Source organism: Gossypium raimondii, chromosome 5, assembly GCF_025698545.1.
Source record: "Gossypium raimondii isolate GPD5lz chromosome 5, ASM2569854v1, whole genome shotgun sequence".
NCBI lineage: Eukaryota > Viridiplantae > Streptophyta > Magnoliopsida > Malvales > Malvaceae > Gossypium > Gossypium raimondii.
In genome coordinates this window covers 10,179,557-10,199,610 of record NC_068569.1, presented here as the reverse complement: position 1 = coordinate 10,199,610, position 20,054 = coordinate 10,179,557, and the positions used below count along the sequence as shown (strand labels likewise).

The 20,054-nt window shown below is 34.0% G+C and overlaps 3 protein-coding genes and 3 pseudogenes across 10 annotated transcripts; 2 read left to right on the top strand and 4 right to left on the bottom strand.

Annotated features, from left to right (window-relative positions):
• Window positions 1-2,340: 2,340 nt before the first annotated feature.
• Window positions 2,341-3,467, top strand: LOC105771156 (uncharacterized). Its single transcript, XM_012592567.2, has one exon. It carries the CDS (start codon window positions 2,555-2,557, stop codon window positions 3,212-3,214), a length of 660 nt encoding a protein of 219 aa, XP_012448021.1. The 5' UTR covers window positions 2,341-2,554; the 3' UTR covers window positions 3,215-3,467.
• Window positions 3,468-4,602: 1,135 nt separating this feature from the next.
• On the bottom strand, window positions 4,603-6,550 carry LOC128031987 (kinesin-like protein KIN-13B; annotated as a pseudogene).
• Window positions 5,702-9,110, bottom strand: LOC105768810 (kinesin-like protein KIN-13B). 8 transcript variants are annotated; one of them, XM_052631318.1, is made up of 6 exons: window positions 8,325-9,110; window positions 7,870-7,971; window positions 7,378-7,454; window positions 6,630-6,799; window positions 6,253-6,482; window positions 5,702-5,847 (listed from the first exon to the last, which is right to left on the bottom strand). In XM_052631318.1, the coding sequence occupies exons 1-4, from the start codon at window positions 8,499-8,501 to the stop codon at window positions 6,760-6,762; spliced, it is 396 nt and encodes a 131-aa protein (XP_052487278.1). In that variant the 5' UTR covers window positions 8,502-9,110; the 3' UTR covers window positions 5,702-5,847; window positions 6,253-6,482; window positions 6,630-6,759. The 8 variants fall into 8 exon arrangements, with proteins under 8 accessions (XP_052487278.1, XP_052487275.1, XP_052487277.1 ...); XM_052631315.1 differs by having other exon boundaries at window positions 6,253-6,541; window positions 6,640-6,799; XM_052631317.1 differs by having other exon boundaries at window positions 6,640-6,799.
• Window positions 9,111-10,106: 996 nt separating this feature from the next.
• On the top strand, window positions 10,107-11,530 carry LOC105768809 (pyridoxal 5'-phosphate synthase-like subunit PDX1.2). Its single transcript, XM_012588997.2, has one exon. The coding sequence runs from the start codon at window positions 10,297-10,299 to the stop codon at window positions 11,383-11,385; it is 1,089 nt and encodes a 362-aa protein (XP_012444451.1). The 5' UTR covers window positions 10,107-10,296; the 3' UTR covers window positions 11,386-11,530.
• Window positions 11,531-14,842: 3,312 nt separating this feature from the next.
• Window positions 14,843-18,205, bottom strand: LOC105768808 (G-type lectin S-receptor-like serine/threonine-protein kinase At1g67520; annotated as a pseudogene).
• On the bottom strand, window positions 17,589-18,204 carry LOC128032030 (G-type lectin S-receptor-like serine/threonine-protein kinase CES101; annotated as a pseudogene).
• Window positions 18,206-20,054: the final 1,849 nt, after the last annotated feature.

Sequence of the window (20,054 nt, the reverse complement as noted above, 5' to 3'; positions counted from 1 at the left end):
TGCTTTTGGTCCAATTACTATCACTCAATAATTTGCTTGGGTTGGGCTAGCAGGAATATATGGTTGTTATTGAACTGGCAAAAACAAAATTGGGTAAATAGTGTTGAACAGGAATCAGGTTTTTTTATTTTGGTATTTAAATTTTGTTTTGGGAAAAGAATAAATAAATATTTGCGTGAAGTTTTTTTAAAAATTTTAAATATTTTTTGGAAAAGAATAAATAAATATTAAATGAAACTTAATTAAGTATTTTTTACATCTTTTCCACATTTAAAATTACTTCATATACAAGTGTCATGTGTCGATTATACATTAACTACTTGTATAAAAAATTAACATTTTTAGCATGTTAGAAGTAACTTATATAACTTTTATCAAATTTAGGTACCATATTGAAAAAAAAAATTTAGATATCAAATTTAACCTCTAACATTGATAAAGTTGGAATCAAGGGCGTTCAAACTACGGTTAAAATCGAATTAATCGACTGAACTTATCTAATTTGGTTAATCGGTTGGTGGCCGAACTTAGTTATCGATTAATTTGGTTAATGACTTTTTAGAATTTTAGTTATCGATTAATTTAATTCGAGATAGGGTAATTAATCGAATTAATTGAAATTAATATGTTTCAAGACTTAAAATTTCAGTTAACTTTCAAGACAAATGAACATTATCATTGTATTTTTTTATTTGTTTTATAGTTGTTTTAACCAAAAGAAGAAAACATATAAATTTCGGTTTGGTTAAATTTTTTTAAAAAAATTTTGATTCGATTAATACTAATTTGGTTGAATACCGTAGAATTGTAAAATTTAAAATTAATTCCTTTAGCTGAGGCCAGGGAATATTTGAAAACCAATCAATTAGTAGGTGCTAAGCATTATGAATACTACAATCAAATAATTGTAAGGTACATGTGTTGAGGGATATTTATTGTGGCCACAACTCAGAAGAAGGATGAAGGTGGGAATTTAATTCACTTGGATCATTGTTCAGTGTTCAGTTTCTCAGAACTGCTTCTGATACTCTTTTAATTGATTTCATCAGTCTCAGGTAGAGGAGAAATTGAGCAGATAAATGATGACCATGCTTACTTGAAACCTGTTCTTATGCATCACATTCTAATACGGTGCACTTATGCTCATTCAAAGCACATTGTATTATACACAAGGTAAAAATATCATATCAGACGTGAATTAAAAATATTACCAACACAATCGTTCCAGTGGCCTAACGCTATCTGAATGGGCCAATGTAGACCTAAACATAAGGGACCAAAAAGCTATCCTCTAACCATATCTAACGGCTTTTGCTTTTCTCCTTTTCATTTATTTAGGCTTTTTCCCCCTTAAGATTCTTACAACCATTTCGATTTTCGAACACTTCTGGGTTTGAAATTATCAGGTAAGAGCGGAAGGCTCTTCTTAAGCATACTGTTAAGTGAAGTTTGTTGGCTTGGTTCCTTTAGGCTTATCTTTATGTAAAAAGTAACAAAGGCTCAAGCTCCCTGTTTTAGGTTGGTGGAACGACTTTATTTCAGTGATGGCAACTGTGAGAAAGTGACTTCACCATGCAAGCATCAACATGTACCTTATCTTTGCATTAATATTGGCAACTGAGTTTTGGGTCCTTTAGATGCCATCCCCCCCCCCCCCCAAACAAATAGGACCATTTCTTACTTATGTTACTCGAAATCATGTATATGTCTGACATGGATATATTTCACAGTTTTGGATGATTCATATCTCAATACCTGTATCTTAAAGTGTATAAGAAACAAATATTGAATTTAACTACTTTATGAGTCAAATCAAAAGGAGGACTTGTAGATGATGAAATGATGAATGATGATCGCACCAAAAAATCTTAAAGAGATGTGGTGTCAAATACCATGTTGATATCAGATTGATTGTTGTGAAATTCAACAAAAAAAAGAGTTTAAAAAAAGAAAGAAAGTAAGAAGCAACAATATGGGTCCTTCAGTTTGGTCATCATAGTAAACCAAAAAAGGGTAGTAGTTGAAAGTGTGGACTATATCAGTTAAATTTCACCCAACCTAATGCCTTTTGCTTTGCATCTTAATCAGTAGCACTGCACTTTAAACAACAAATAGTCAAAAACAGAAAAACATTTGTGATCATTAGATTCCTAAGACCTCAATCTCTTAAATCTTTAACTTTCATTTAATTAATCTTTTAGCCCCAGATATTGGAGGGTTAAGGAGAAAAACAAGGAAAAGTGCAAGCGGTTGGGAAGATATTTGCACTTTTGGCTCCATTAGCTTTGTCTTGTGTTATTTTAAGTCTTCATTTTTCTAACATACTCATGTGGGACACGTACATGAATCAGAGACACACCCGAGTCTAAGTAATATAAGTTTTGTTTTTAAGTAACCTTTAAGAAACATCTCTTGTCTCAATCCGTCTGACCTGTATATTGGACACAACAGTTGGAGGAGAAGAAGAAGAAGCTTAGAGCTGGTCTTTAGTTGCAGATAGAGACATCAAAGAGCTTAACCAAGCCTTCCCCCATACAAACATCACTGGCAAAAAATGCTGGTGATGGAATCCACACAAAAGACCAAGAACATGTTCCACAAATCAGTTGACAACCTTAAATCTTTCTTCTTTGTGGGATACCAAAAGCTGTCCAAACCAACCCTCCCAGACCCCTTCTCATGCACTGGTTGCAGCAGGAGGAAAGGCCAAAAAGATCGATCCTTGGCAGACTTTTGTAACGGCTGGGAAGTTGGTGTAGAGGAATCAAGGATGGGGAAGAAAGATGCCGTCATGTCCATGTCGTTGAAAGAACAAATGAGGGAAGAAGAAGAAGAATGTAATGGAAGCTTGATGAACTTTTCAGATACGAGTGTAGTGAAGAACAGAAAGGAAAATGGAGGAAAAGAGGAGAAAAAGAAAGTGAGAAGCTCAAAACTGAGCAAAGGGGAGGAACAGTACTATTACAAGAGAAATGGAGAAGGAAGTTATGCATTGGCTCAAAAGATGAAAGAGCTGGAGATGATGGATGTTGGTGATATGGAACATGTATTGGATGTTGAAGAAGCACTCCATTATTATTCTCGACTAAAAAGTCCGGTCTATCTTTCAATCGTCGACAAATTCTTCATGGATATGTACTCAGAATTCTCTCTTCCACAGGCCTCTGCCAGCATCAGCCGTTCGAAGCGAAGATTTGGGTCGATTCGGCTGTAGATCCTTGTCTCCCCATACATACTCTTGTTCAGATGAACCTGTGTTCTTATCCTAAATACTTTTCTTTTAAATCTGTTTTGTGTGTGTGTGTGTGTGTGTGTGTGTGACTGCATTCTTCTGTTTCTCTTGGATTGTTAAAATTTGGTTCAGCATCCATTGTCATCAGTAAATCATAGAAGTTTCATATCAAGATTTAAGAAGTGTATATTTGCATGTAATTCGTATCATAATATCAAATATTGCTTTGAATAAACTTTGCATCAATAGAAAATGGATGTTCATAGTAAATTTGTTTGAGTTTTGGATGAAAGTGAAAACCAGTGACTCAAGGTCGTTGAGTCCAGTTATTAGAAAAGCTGTTCAACTTTTTCAAAGGAAGGTTGTAGAGTTGATTCCGATAACAGTATGTTGTGAAATGATGGTGAACCGTCGAATGCAGTAGGTGATGTTGATGAGTGGCTCTTGGGACGTTTGACCCCAAATTCAGAATCAGGGTTTGAGTCTGGTTCAGTCATCAATCCCATCAAAGTTATTATGAAAGAATTTGCGGTGCTGTAAGCACCTGGAAGTAAAAATCGAGAGGATCCAGTTCTCTTATATTTTTTATTCCATAGCTGATTTTAATGTATTAATTTCATTGTTAGTTTCATTACACACGACATTTCAAACATGAATTCTCAAAGTTCATAAGACTTTATTATTATCATAAAACCATCATTGGCCAATATTTTAAAGATGACATAACCTGAAAGGGAAAAATGTAATGAGTTAAAATATGGGTGACAAGTTCAAATAAATTTTTTCTTATAAATTAGAAATTTAGAATTTAGATTTCAAGGATAAAAAGTCCTTTAAAAGAATTAAGTTGTTTTCTTAGTCCAAAATATAGCTTCTCTTAGTGGATAATTATTTTTAAAATTAAAATACTTGATTATCTCTAATTTTATTTTATTTTATAATTTTAATTCATATCATATGCAATTTTAATTAACTAAATAAGTGTGACTAGCCCATGATACTAAACTTACTCACCCTTTAAATAAGATTAGATTGTTACGAAAAATTATATAATAAATTTATTAAAATTAAAATAATAAATTGAATGTTGTCTTAACTCAGTTAAAGTTCTTGTCAAATATTTATTTAGCATAGACTTAAATATGTTATCTCCATCTCTTATCCCTAATGTTATATGAGACTTTAGGTTAAACTCCCATTATCTATATATAATTTTTACCATTTTATATAATTATAAAAACAAAAATACATTCATAATAATATTTATTGTTTAATAAAACTAATGAGTATTTGGTAATTTTATAAATGAGTTGAATCCCAATTGAAGAACTCAACTAATCTCTTAAATAGTAATAGTATGGATTAAAAAATACATAAAATAAAGAGTGTTGTGACATATTCAAATAATGAATCCGATCACAATGCTGCTGAACTTTACAATAGCATGCTAAAAGGCATGTAAATCCATCACTTCCTTTGCCTATTGCTTGAAGGCTATATATATAATTTAAAAGAAAGAAGGGAAGGGTGTTATATGGCAATCAGTGAATCATCAATCAAACCCATGGTTGCACCACTCTGACTTACTAATCTTCATCCCTGTACACCAATAGCCAGAACAAGATACTAAAATGTTCTGCTCCTGTAAAGCTTCTCGAAATGAGCAATTTGTGTTTGTAACTGCACGACATCGTCAGCCTTCTGCGAAAAAATAGCATTCAGTATAGATATATAACCGTCCTGCTGCTTCCCAGGTCGGTCTGCTTCAACCAGCAGGTTCACCTCCTGTAATGTTTATGTGTACATTCAATAAACATGAACGTATCAGCTCAAACAAACGTAATTAGCATGCCTTGCCGAAGATAAATACCACTTTCTGAATTACGATAATATTGAATCAACGTGGAATATTCAGAGCTCGGATTCTAGTCAGGTGAAAAACAAAAAACTTGAACATGGAATGGTCAAATCGTTTACCTCTTTGACAATGTTCATAGTCTCCACCTGTTTTCTATGAGCATTTACAAGATCCTCCTCTTCCTGGGTGAAAGAAAACACTAAGGATTGAACATATGAATCATTTGCGCTGCATGTCTCTACTCTCTAACAATAGAATTCTATTACAAAATTACCTGTAGGAGGGTATTCAAATCATCATCCGACTTTGAATGTTTAAACTCGGATTTCAGTGGGTTCCTTCCATTTTGTCTGACCATTAGGCTTCCACAACTTGTCCTCGGAAACAGAGGAACTGTATTGATCTGGCTTCACATTTTTCTTCCATGTCATTTTCTCCTTCTCAAAAGGATCTTCTGATGCATCAAAATCATCTCTTTCATTTTGGTCAGCCCGTGTGCCATTAATATCGTCTTCAAAGGTTGATGCTGTTGGTAAAACCGAAGATAGGGGTTGAGCAATCAATTCTTTCAGGTTTAAGGTTGAAGATAACAGATCTTTCTTGGGATTTCTCCCTTCCGAGAGGCTCTTGACCCCAGATGTAGCTTTACATTCAATAGAAATCATAAATGAGTCCCTCACAACCTCTGTGACTCTGTCAGCTTACTGCCTCGGAAAGGTATGTGACCCTGATCATTGTCCAGAGCTCTTATGCACTCCTTCAAAGCAAGCAAGCTAAATTAAACAGACATAGCTAAATTAAACAAAATCCTGGAAAGAGCTGAACATCATGAACTGGAAACAAATTTCATCTGCAGGTGCATATAGACTTCTGAACAACATTTAACTTTGAAATGTTTGTCTTGATAATAAATCATTAAGTAAAATTAGTTAAGAAGATAAGACACCAACATGACAAAGAAAAGTTGAGACGATTCAGAAACTGTTGACTATTTGGCATAACATCTACTTTCCAATATTGTCTAACAGACAAATTACAATATATATCAGATACTAAAAACACTTCCTTTTTATTTCAGCTATAATCACCAGTGCATCAACATATCCAGCTCTGCAACTCAATCTGGTCTATATCATTTTGCAATTGAAAGATTTCTCTGTACCTTGTCTGCTTATCATTATCTGTAGCATCTGCACCTCTTCCACTTCCAGCCAGATCTATAAACGAGGATTTGCATAAGACGGGGAGGCTTTGATTCAGTACCATCAACAGATCTCTTGATAGCAAGCTTAAGTATGGCATGAGAACGGGAAGATTCCTCATTTGCACCACTGGTACCAGTACTTCTTGTGGCACTTCCTTTCTCAATAAGCTCCTTTATAGTCTCTACATCTGATACTCAGTAGTCAGTACTCTTGCAGACCTACCGTGTAAACTTGTTGCTTACCGTCCTCCAGCATGAAAAGTTTTCAGCAGAACAAAAGCTTAGCTATCAGCGAATAAAACAAATAGCACTGATTAGATGAAGAGAATGCTTACACCAACTTACTTCCTATCACTGAGGAGATCAAATAATTTCCCTCCATATATCTCAAAGAAGCTCACAAACAACTGAAACCCTTGGTTCCTGTAAGTATGGTGCATCAACCTCAAGATATCCCGAGAAGCTTTAAGGGGAAGTGGCTTTATAGTATAGGTTTTTCCACTCCCTGGACAAGAGAAATACCTATAAGTGCAAGATAGCTTAAAGCAATAATCCAAAAATATGAGATGACTTGATGAAGAAGGTAAATTTTAATGTCCGTAAGAAAAAATTGCAGTGGAAAAAAGACCATAAGGCATCCCTCAACTTTGCCAAATTTAGGCTCATAAGAAGCTAACAACCAACCATATAGATAAAAACAGTTATCCTCAGTCCTCACAAATGACAAAGGATATGCAAAAAAAACTTACTGATAACAGCATATATTCATAAATATTTACAAATATACAAATATTACAAATATACAAATATTACATTAAAACAAATAAATTCAAATTCTGGGTCATGCAAAACTAACTCCATAGTATCTATTCGATATTTTGGTAACAGCTATTCACCGGTTTGGTCATATGCAAAACAAGTAGCTTTTGTGCGCTGAAAAAATCATAGGAACTACGGGCTCGACAGTTTCACGATAAACCGACGGAAAATAAGCTTGACTAAGTTAAGCTAAAGAAAACAATCATTCTAGGAAATCCATGTCTCGTAATATATGCCTCCTTTATCCACCAATAAGCACTCAACTCATCATTTGAGACCTCCTCCTTCAGCACAGCATCAAAAACAAATTCATGCTGCTCCAAGTGCTCTGTTAGGTCAACCTGCAAAATATCAGGAATAAATTGCATCAAGAAAATGTAGTATGAAGATAAAGCAATACCAGAAAATGAGTGATTAAAGTATGTCAAAAGCCAAGTGATAAATGATGACAACATAAAAATAAAATGCTAGTTTTTTTTTTTTTTTTTGCATGCTATTGCAGGGAAGGGCAAACATAAAATATTCCTCAAGAAGACTAAAATAATCATCTTTGAGATTGCTCATTCCCGCGTGTAACTACTTCAAAATAATTAAATTTGAAACTCAAGGGATTCATCCATTGCAATTTTCTTAATTACCTCAGGGGGAAAAAATTGGGATAGACCAGATTCTCAGGGTTCATTTCGGATCCCTATTCATATTTCACCATTTTAATATGGTATAGTGTTGAGCTTGTAGAGAATAAACAATTGTTACCTTAAGTTTAGTCTCATGGACTACTAGAGAATTGGAAACTGTCTCTATAATATCTTCCTCATTCCTTGCTAACCCCTTTTTATTAAGAGGTCTTTTGCGCACCTGCAGGCAAAAACCAATAGAAACTCTAATCAGGGCAAAAGCAAATTTGACGCCATACAAAGCATATGCAACATATCTTTATGTCATTCAGCATCATATCCAGAAGTCCAAATACTCGCACAATTGAATCTCAAATGTTTAACCTGCATAAATCATGGGGGAAACAAAAGTATAAATACCTTTCAAGTTCATTGATGGTTTATATTTGACGAAGAAAAAAACACGACTTGCATTCATACGCAAAAATTTAACTATAAACAGGGTGCATATCGCACATAAAGATGAGCTGTTAAATAAAATATCCATTCCCTAAATGACATTAACTCTTTAAAGAAATGCCAAGTGAAACCAACCTCAGGCAGAAGCTCCGTAACAAAAGAATGCAGATCTATGAGACCAGGACTAAAGTCACTAGGTGATTCTTCACCATTCTTCCTCTGGCCTGACGGTAGAGAACTAAATGGAGGAGTCGTATGCTCCATGGAAAAGTCATTGCCCGCATTAGAACCCCTCCGGACATTTCTATACATTCTAGATCCTAGTCCACCTTCTTCTCCTCCTCCGCCGCCATATAAGGCACAATCCTGCTCTCAAAACAAATAAGAAACTCACAAACAATGAGTCTACGGGAACCTGAAGTGGAGGAGCAGAGTTGTTAGGAGAGTGAATATGCTGAAACCAGTAGACTGAAGCCAACTTCCGTATGACGTCGTTTGGAATAAATTATCCGAATGTTGTCTTATCTCTGATGGTGCACCTGTAAACCCGCCGCAGTAGATCTCTGCCCCTGTCTTCCTATTCCGTTCATCTCCCAACTCTCTCCCCCTTCTGAATTACTTGATATCTAATAAAAACCTCGACGCTTCGATCCAAACCTTCCCTTACTCTGTCCCTTCTTAAATCGACATGATCAAATAAGAAATCAATGAACCCAATTAATATTTAATCGGATCTATAATCGGGTTTTTTTTTAATTATCTTTGTTTCAGACAAGATTCAACTGGAAGAGTGAAAAATAAGAGGGATCGGCGGAAGAGATGGAGTAATTTGAAATTTGTGGGACAAGTGAGGGACGTGGCGCGGGATAACGAGGGGGAAGATTACGCGATGTCGCATTGAGCCTTGGTGGTGGTAGTAGGATCCAGTGAAATTTGGTAATTTGGATTTATTTTGAGAAAAGAAAACGCGCCTATCAACCATCACCGTCCTACATGGCAGGGGCCCACTTGGAGAAATTAATCCACTTTCGTTTTTGGGGGATCCCTCTAACTACACGACACGTTTCATCAAACTTAGTTTTTTTTAGGCTAGGAAGTTATTAATTGATTGGATTTTTTAAAATTTATGTGTGAGTTTAATTTTTATGTTTAATTTAATTTTAATATTCACTTTAATAATTGAATTTTTAATAAAAAAATTATGTTTTCTTTGTACTAAATTCATACTAGAGCACAAGTGTAATATTCATTGGATCCAACAACCTCTCTCAATCCGACTTTCCATTTCGTCTCCACCATCTCTGATTCCTACCATCGATTTGAGGGGATGAAAAATTGAAAAAAATTACTTCTCATTTTCAAGGAGAAGATAAATTGGAAAGAGATTTCAAGAATTTTATATTTGAAACTCAAATTTTCAAGTAAATAAATATCTAATAAATAATTAACAAATAAAAAGACAAAAGAAGCATGAAAAAGTTTTCAATAATTTTTTAAATAATCATTTTTGCATTTTGTTAATATGAAGAATCTATAATAATCTGCACTCATCTTTAAGCATAAATTTTATTGTAAATGTTATTTTCATCTAATTTGTTTCTAATTTATTTAGACAAAGATGTAATTTTCTGAGGGTTTTGAATTTTTTAACTTCAATTTTAGATTTTTTTGTAATATTTTTGTAATTTTAGATACAGATATTTTATAATTTTTAATTTCTTTTAGATTTTAAACTAATGTATATTTTATATATTTAGTTTTGAATTTAAATATTTTTTATTAAGAAAATTATATCATTATTAATGTTACGAGTCTGGAGTGTTCCATATTTAACAGGATTACAAAAGAAAATACCAATTCTTTTATGGAATGACAATTTGGATAACAATTTGAGAAAAAAATTTATAAATTCCAACTGGGAGAATTTGTTAGTTGGTGGGCTAAATGCAATATCGGAATCAAGCAAGTGAGAAAAAAAAAGTAAAGGTTAAAGGTAAAAGGCAAAAGGCAAAAGTTCGGTATATTGCAAGCAAGATTGTTTAATCCGAACGCGGAGCCAGAACTGGAGAAGAAGCCTGCATAAATTTCCTGTGTCTATGACTAATGAATGTTCATAGAAACTTCTCGAACTAACAAAACACCAACAGCTACCCCTCTTTTATTCCCTCTTAGGCTCCCACCCTTACAAGCAATCTACCAGACACCAAAACTAAAAGTCCGAAATACGCTTCCTCGTTGGCTACTTCCTTTGAAGCATTTCCACAAGCATTTGGCAGCCATGGCAGAAGACGGAGCCGTAACACTCTACAAAGCCACGTCCATAACCGACGCCAAGAAGAACTCCTTCTCTATCAAAGCGGGGCTTGCCCAAATGCTCCGTGGCGGCGCCATTGTCGAAGTCTCAACCCTCAGCCAAGCAAAAATTGCCGAGGAAGCCGGTGCCTGTTGTTTAGTCATCACCGAACCCAACCGCCAAGGCATTTCGCGCATGCCGGATCCTTCGATCATCAAACAAATAAAACGCTGCGTATTAATCCCCGTTATGGCTCGTTCCCGGGTCGGCCACTTCGTCGAAGCCCAGATTCTCGAACGAGTAGGAGTCGATTACATCGATGAAAGCGAGGTTTTAGCAATAGCCGATGAAGATAATTTCATTAACAAGCATAATTTCGGATGCCCTTTCGTTTGCGGCTGCAAGAACCTAGGGGATGCGTTAAGGAGAGTGAGGGAAGGAGCTGCCATGATTAGAACGCAGGGGGACTTGTTGGGGACCGGTAACATTGCTGAAACGGTTAAAAACGTCAGGTCTGTGATGGGTGAAATCAGGATTCTAAATAACATGGATGAAGATGAAGTTTTCGCGTTTTCGAAGGAAATTGCTGCCCCTTATGATCTGGTTGCCCAAACCAAGCAAATGGGGAGACTACCAGTGGTGCATTTTGCTGCTGGTGGAATTGTAACTCCGGCAGATGCTGCATTGATGATGCAGTTGGGGTGTGATGGTGTCTTTGTGGGATCAGAAGTGTTTGACAATGGCTCGGATCTGTATAAGCGTGTTCGGGGAATTGTGGAAGCAGTTAGGCATTACAATGATCCTCATGTTTTAGTCGAAAATAGTTGTGGATTGGAGGAGGAAATGGCGGGCCTGAATGTCAGTGAGGAGACGATGGAACCCTTTGGAGAAGGAGGAGCTTGATCAAGTAATGTATCTTCTTTCCTGTTGTTGAGATTCATATGACTGTTTCTTAGTTTGCTCTTGAAGTTGTTGTTCTTTTAGTTTTGCTGAGGTTTGTATGTTGAACTCCGTGAGGATATAATTACAGAATAAGTTGGTTTAATCAGTTCGTCAAAAGTGTTCATGTAATTACTTACTTTTCTCACTACTTGGTTGTTGATGATATCGATTTGGCGATTATTTGCTATTTAGTGATTACATATGCCAAGTATATTTTTATCTTGGTTGGATATCGGACATGGATATATTCAAAAAGAAAAACTTATGCTTATATTTGGAGAGATAGATTCATATCCATATCCAAATATGTCGGATACCAACACTTTTAGGAAAACTTAAAGGGTCAAAGCAACATAGGTTCCAATCTCATAGCCAATATAATGGATCATTGTCAATTAGTCGATAGCCTTTAGTGTGATCTTACATTTTACGGTTTACCATCACCTGGTCTATGTTTTTTAATGAAAACGTTGCGTGCTAAGTTTTTCAAAGAAATGCATCAAGTAGAGCTGTTGCAGTTAGGGAATATGATTCTGAAAGTCTCTGATTTGTGTTTGTCTATGTGCACATTAATGCTTCATGTTTTAATAATTTGTACATATAGGATGTTTGAATGTCGTCTGTCAAAACTATCACGTAGATGGCATAAAGATCGCACTAGCATTGTGCTGGGAACAGTCTAAAAGATACAATCATGTAGACGTGCTTTCTTATTCGGGTTTGTACTAATAAAAACCATATCCAAATATTCTCAACTCAACTCAACTCAAGCCATTGCACTAAACTAGGCTTATTTAAGAACTTCTTAATTTACTCAGTGATATTTTACTATGTAACTGAGCCGAGTTCTAGTTGTAAGAAGCTCCAAGCCTCCAATTCAACTCAATTTTGGAGCTTGTTCAGCTAAATCTCAATTGAGTTTCACTTTTACAACTCAAGCTTGATTTGGAATAAAATCAAATGCTTGAGTTTGCTCATTTATAAATAATGAATTCACTCTCATGCTTGACTTTAAATTCTATTATTAATTTCAAATATAAAATGGGCTTGCTTAATAGCTCGAGCTGTTAGAATTTAGCTTGACAATGATGGAATCAAATTCGATATATTTTCAAGTCAAATCTAAGTAGCTTGTGTCTCATCTGCACCTTAGTGGTATTTGCTCACTTCCTCTTTCTATATTTGTGCTTAGCCTATGAAAACCAGGGTAGTAGAGTTATAAAAGAGTAGGCTAAGTTGATTGCCGAAATAGCCTAATCTTTCGTCGTGCTTGTATAATTAGCAAACTATCTAAATTCAATTATGGATTATCGATACTGGATAAGACAGGTGTCTGGGCCGGATCATTGACCTTCAAAATTTTCTTTTGGTCCAAAACTTGGCTTTTGATTGAACTTTGTGAAATCAGAAATGCTTTTTTTTTTAATTTATTATCGTAAGGATTAATTTTTATAGGAAATAGTTTTCAAGTTTTAAGGATCAAATTGTAAAGATTATTGAATTCAATGATTAAATGCAATATTAAAGAAAAAAAAACGCATTCAATCAAAAGCGTCACTTTACGAATAACTAGTTTTTATTCCGTATTAGTCGTATGTTTTATAAAATTGTTATTATTTAAATATCGATATATTAATTAAAATTATTGATAAAACAATACTTAATAAATGTGAGCAAATTAAAAATATACTTATAAATTTTTGAAAGATAATATAATTTTAATATTATGAATATAACTTATGCTTTAATTATGAAGAAGAAAAGTGGAAAATAAAATTATTATAATAAAGTTTAAAATATTTTTAAATTTTTAAATTTAGAAATCATATATATCTAATACCTTTTTAATTTTAGAAACAAAGTTTAAAATAATTTATTTCAGTACCAAATAAAGTTTTAAATAATATAAAAGCATAAATTTGACCTACGAAAAAATAGTTCACTGATTTTTGTTTGTTTGAATAATTTTATAAAATTATTTAGGATAAACTATATCACAAGTCAACTTAAAGGATTAAACCGAGCTAAACATACCTACCAATGTAGGTAAAAAAATAGATGTTAAAAGTAAAAAATGATATAATTTAAAGGATAAATCATTAATAAATCCAAAGCATAATGATAAATTCTAGTAATAAATTCTATGTTTAATAGATTTGAATTCTAAATATTCTTTTGAACCTTAATTATTTTATTATAAATTCAGATGGTTTTTATTTCAAATGATAAAATCTATGCTATTTTTTACAATTTTATTTTGTGATCATCTTCTCTACAAAGAGAAAAAAATAGCATAGCTCAATTTTCGTTAAAACATGTCTATGGGCTTTAAAATTATATTTAATTAAAGTGATTAAAATGAATAAATTTAGGAAATCTAGTAATTATTTAATTAATATGTATGACTGTACTCATCTAATATACATTAATATAGTAGATTAAGAGTTGCATTAAGAGAAAATTAATAATCACTTGTAAAAATTATATAAAAAGTTATAAGTGATGAAGTTATTGTAAAAGAAAAAAATTAGAAAAATAAAAATAAAAATTCTTTTCATATTATCTTTCTCTTCAAGAATTCCCTCCAACTAGTATGAATATGGGATTATGTAGCTAGCCATTTAAGTTGACTAACAGGAGACCAAATATATTATTATTTGATATGTAGAAAGGTAGTTTGATGATCAACGTACCCGATGTGAAACAACTAACAAGAACTGAAATCAATTATTTTTCTTTTCCCACTAAACCAGTTTGTTGTGTAATTCAATATAGACCTAATCATGAATTCAATACGAAGGTGAGTCCGAAAAATGAGAAGTTTGAATAAAAATATAAGTTTATTTAGAAAATGAACTAAGTCTCGAGTAAATTTTTTTGGTTTAGGCTCAACCTTAATTTGTAAAAAAAAAAACAACAACAGTTGTTTTTTAGTATTTTACTACTATTTGCTATCATTTCATTATTATATTGTTAATATTTTATTGTTAATTTTGTTATTATTTCATAAGTATTTGCTTGTTAAATTACAGCTATCTTAATATTATTTAAGTATATTTTAAATTTATTTTTATATAAAAATATTTAATACAAACGAGCTAGGCTGAGACAAAATTTTACTCATTGGGCTAAGCCTCTAAAACGGGCATGAAATTTTATCACCCCTACTTCAATAGGACAAAGAAATTTCCATACTTGCAATCTTTTTATTTAGTCTCTAAATTGGTCTGCGGGATAATAAATACAAAGTTGATCTTCTTATCGGGCTTCCATCTCTGTAATTGAGAGATTATTTGGTGAAAAAATCTGCAACTCGCATTCCACTATCTCTGGCTCATCCCTGTTCCTGGAAAAGTAATAAGCTGGTGGTTTGGGCGTAGGTAGTTGGTTGCCTTCACTGTACATCATGGATAAGGCATCTAGAATGGTTGGTCTATCAACTGGGTTGTCTTGTCCGCATAGGGGACCTACATGTATGCACCTCATCACTTCATCCTTTGGATACGACTCGCCTAATGACGGATCAATTAGCTCCAAAGCTCTGCCCTCATTCCACGCCTCCCATGCCTGAAATAATCCCAGATTTCTCATATGTACCTTACAGTGCTTACATGACATGACGTTTCTTATATCAGCAAATGGGGTTAAAAAAAAGGGGGGGGGGGATCTTGTGTGATTTTGCTGCACTTACATATGCTACAAGGCTGAGAGGTCCACTGAGACTATGGAAACTATTATGCTTCCTGCCAGTTATTATCTCCAGCAATAAAACCCCAAAACTGAACATATCTGATCTCGTAGAGTAAATGCCATCCATTGCATACTCTGGAGACATATATCCACTGCATTAAAAATAAAAATAAAAAAAGAAAAGGGTTTGAAGCTTATATCCTTCATTTATCTTTAAATATTTGTGTCCAACACATATTTAGATAGGGATATGAAATATAATCCTTAAAGGTTGAAAACTGATTTATCCTCATTAATTTGATCGGCCTTTGGCATGTTTGCTAGTGGTAGATGCAATCTACATGTATGTATGTACTTACTACGTTCCAACTATCCTCTCGGTGTTTGCTTTAGAGTCGTGATGACCAAAAATTTTAGCCATGCAAAAATCCGATATTTTGGGATTCATGTCATCAAGAAGTAAAATGTTGCTACCCTTGAGGTCTCTGTGGATAACTTTCAATCTTGAATATTTGTGAAGGTAAAGAAGCCCTTGACCAACACTCTCAATGATGTTATATCGTTTTTTCCAATCCAAGACGTTCTTTTGTTCAGCATCTAATTAAGATAGATTGTTTATTTGCAGATTATATTGTAATTAATATAGATGTATAGATTGTTTATTTGCAGATTATATTGTAATTAACATAGATGAATGCATTCAACAAAGAAAAGAAGCAAAACTCACTGGATGATGATTAAAAACATTAAAAAGTTTTTGAGTGTTTATTATTCTAACCAAAGAGGAAGAAATCCAAGCTTTTATTGGGCATGTACTCATAGATTAGCATCTTTTCTTCTTTCTCAAGGCAGCAACCTTCACGCCTAACAAGATTTGTATGTTGCAGTTTAGCAATCAAAAGGGCTTCATTTTTTAACTCTCAGTTCTTGCCCAGAGCTGCTTGAAAGCCTTTTTACTGCTATTTGTTGACCACTGTGTAATTTCCCCTTAACCAGAAGAATCAAGTTAATAGCCAATTAGATTGGTCATTCATGTATTTGTATCGTATCGGTGTTATTTACTTTTCATGTTAGTAGCTACCTGAATTTTGATATGTTCAAGTACTTAAGTCGTGTTTGTATTTTTGTGTGTGTCCTATTGTGTGATTGGGTTGTTTCCAAAAGTGACAGTTCTAGAACTAACTAGCAATTCTCAGCATCTAACAAGCCCAAGGACTTTGTTGAGCATACCTTATAAACGGGTCCAAATCCACCTTCTCCAAGTTTATTTGTGGCTGCAAAGTTGTTCGTGGCATGTGCAATTGTTTCAAGGCTGAAAAATTGCAACTCCTGGTTTGTCTTGCCCTCTTTATTTCTCATCTCTACTTCTGTTTCATCCACTGTGTGCATATTGCTTTAATAAGATCAATACTGAGAAATAATGGATGAGTAATTGAAATTAGCCTTGAAAACTTTACCTTTCGATCTTATAAGTTCTTTTACTATGAGAAGAAACATAGTTGAAAGAAAGCCCAAAGCTAGAACCAGTGAAACCACCAAGAATATTGATTTGTCCAATTCTACATTAACAAGAAAGTAAAATCGTCATGTTCCATAATCTACAACCATTTTAAAGTACTTAAATGCTTGGTTTCTTTCTAAAATTTTAACTTCCAGCAGTTCTCAAGACCAGGAGATGAAAATTCGATGTTCTACTTGAAAGAACATTTGTTTACTAGTCAGGAAAATATTTTCGATTGTATGATATTCACCGCAGTTATGGTTGCCATAAATATTATGGTGTTGTGATAAATATTGCAAAAGAAAACAAAATACAAAATTTTAAAATTTGAACAAAGATGGTCATTTGAATCCTAAATTGTGAAAGGACCCTGCATGTGTAAACAAAGATTATATTGATCGTTGAATGGGAGAAAATTTATAATTATCTGAGCATGAACTTACCACTCGAATTGTCCGCAAGCATGAAGTAGAGCTGTGTCGTTTCTTTATAAAAAATGGGGTGGCTTTTGGAATTCATTCCTCTGCTCCAGACGTCGCAACTGGCGGTTCGGTCATCATAAGCAAATGCGACACAAGAATAATCGCTAGAGCAATTGGCATTGCAATCATAAAGGCTCAGATTGGAACTCTCCAAACTTGAATTTGCCTTTAAAGGAAGCTTTGCTATGCTTATACTGTTGGACAAAATACGTACTGCACTTGTGCGCTGTTGGCTGGATGCAACCGGTAGGAAGGTTATTGGATCTGTATAAACCGCAGCTCCGAAAAGGTGCTGCCTTTGACCTCTCCAGGATTTCACCTGAAGATGTAATGGAATATCCTGACATGGAGTGGTTTTTATTCGTGGAAAAGAAGTACCTCTCTTCCTCATTTTCAGTGTAGCTGAAGTGGTGGTCAGATTCATTTGACAATTCTGGGGCTAAATCGAAATGTTTGTCGCGGTTCCGCCAATACCCGCTGGTCCAATAGGGCTACCCTTTCCACGAGATTATCCATTGGCTTGCACCGCTGGGGTCTACACCAAGGGTAAAAGACCCATTGGCAGGAACGGCATCGCTAATCCATGAACTTAGTGATCAGTTGTGCCCAGTTTTGAAGTTAATTCCGAGTTTCATGCCAGGAAGAAGCGTGTCTGTGGGATAATCAAAGCTCTGCCACAATATCCGCTTGGTAGAACCATCTGAACTCAGCTCCCTGATTATAAAATTACCAGAATCGAGTAGCGTAGCGCTTACATTACTAGCTGTTCGAGCAGGAGAAGATAATACAAAGGGACTGCCTCCACCATGCGACACTTTCAAACTGCCAACCTCATCTATGATTAGGATTCCGAATTTTATCAAATAATGGGTTGTCTCTATTGGCAACCCACACCGCCTTTCTATCTGCAGGCTGAGGCTGGTTGTACCACATCCCTAAGTAGCGATTGTTGGAGGAGCCGGGACTAAAGAATCTTAACCTGAATGTCCCGCCAGCAGAGACCAGATACCCCGACTCTGCATCCTTCAGCTCTTGACCTGCTGCTAAACATATAATGCAAGTGAAGGAGCTAATAAGGAAAATCAGTTGTCTTCGTTTATTACCCATTAATCGGTTAAGCTTGGGGATTAAATCGATTACCTTGTAGTGACTGTCTAGGCTTAGATATTCTGTTCTAGTTACAGTATTGTTTTAAGTTTCAATCTTGAGGTCACTACGGTATTCATTTCTTCGACAGCGTTGGGTTTCGTTCTGATGAAATTTCAGAAATCAACACTGTAACCGGTAAACGGAGGTTCCTTTCCACTTTTGAGCGTCGCGTGGATCGGAAACTGTGAGGAAATTGAAATATGATCTGGAAATAGCAAAGAGGGTCAATCAACTTAACAATTATTTCAACTTGAGGGCTTGAAGTTTTTTCAAATTAGTCTTTTAATTTGACAATAGTTTTTACATTAGTACCTAAACTTTTTTTTATCCAAACTAATCACTCACGGTTAATTTAGCTAACAACAATATGATTGTGTTCTCGTTTTAGTTAAAAATTTATCTATGTATTATTTTTGGTCTAATATAATATATATTTGACAAATGTTAAATTGAAGATAACAATATTAATTTTTAGTGTTTAAAACAGGTTTTGGAATTGATTTAATGAAAATTCATAATTAGCTAATAATGTTAGTGATAAACTTTCATCAAATCAACACTAAAACTAGAATTAAATCACGTCAGTAAGACTATATTTGACAAATTAAATATAAAATTAAATAAGTTCACAATTAACACTAATTTTTTAAAAGATCATAAAAATTCAAAACCTAATAATATTAACAATTGATTTCATCAAACCCTATCTAATTAAACACTAAAGAATGAATACAGTCACTTTTAGGTATCTGAACATATAAGTTTGATCAAATATAAATATCATATTGAATAAAAATAACACAAATATCATTTAAAAAAAGAAATATGTAGCAAATTATATTTTAAGTTATGAATTAAATTTAAAAAATGTTAACCAATCCATACACGGTTACATGTAGCAGTTTCTTTTTAAATTCTAACTGCCATTTGACAAGCGACAATTCTTATAACCTCGAGATGGAAAATACTGTCTTATAGGTGAAAACTGAATTGAAATTATGAACTCTTTAAAGATTTCACTGCAAAAACCATGGGCTCCACTCAGTCATGCAGTTTTGTCAGCTTAACAAGGAATTTATACTTTATGACCCATTTGATGGAATCTCATTCGGTTTGAAAGTCTAGTTAGATTTTAAAACTTCTTTTCTTCTATAATTATTATTTTTAATTGTTACTTTTTTTTCTTTCCGATTAATTTATTTTTATAATGGAATTAACGTTGAAGATAAGTATTAATAACCCTTAGTAGTAATCACTTTTTTTAAACACTCAACCTTTTTAAAAATTCTTTTATCATAATTGAATAAAGCTAAGGAATTAAGTTGAGTCGATGATAATTTATTTGATTAAGATGATTTATTTAATGAAAAGATTAAACTTAATCCATGCTTGAATGTTTATCAGCTCATTAGTCGGTAACACTCCCACTACTTATTGGACCGAGAAACATGAAATCAAGACAAATCTATCAAAAAAAAAGATCAACATTATCCGAGAATTAAAACCATGTGTTAGCCCCATGTTTAAAGGGGTTCTGATAAACCCCCTGAATCAGGAAGTAAATACAAGCAAGCCGACGAGAAGGTGAATTTAAATCAATTTTTTTATGTTTATGAAATCGAAAAAGTTCACTGGCAGCAGAACATACGCATAAAACATCGAGGCCCGTCATTTGGGCTTTCTACTATTAATCCAGGAGCTTGGGTTGGCTCCTCAGTCGTAGCATTACTATAAGCCATTTTAACAGTTTGGCAGCGGATTTGACCCTGAGAGAAGGGTAGGTAAGAACATCAGCTGAAGATTGGCAG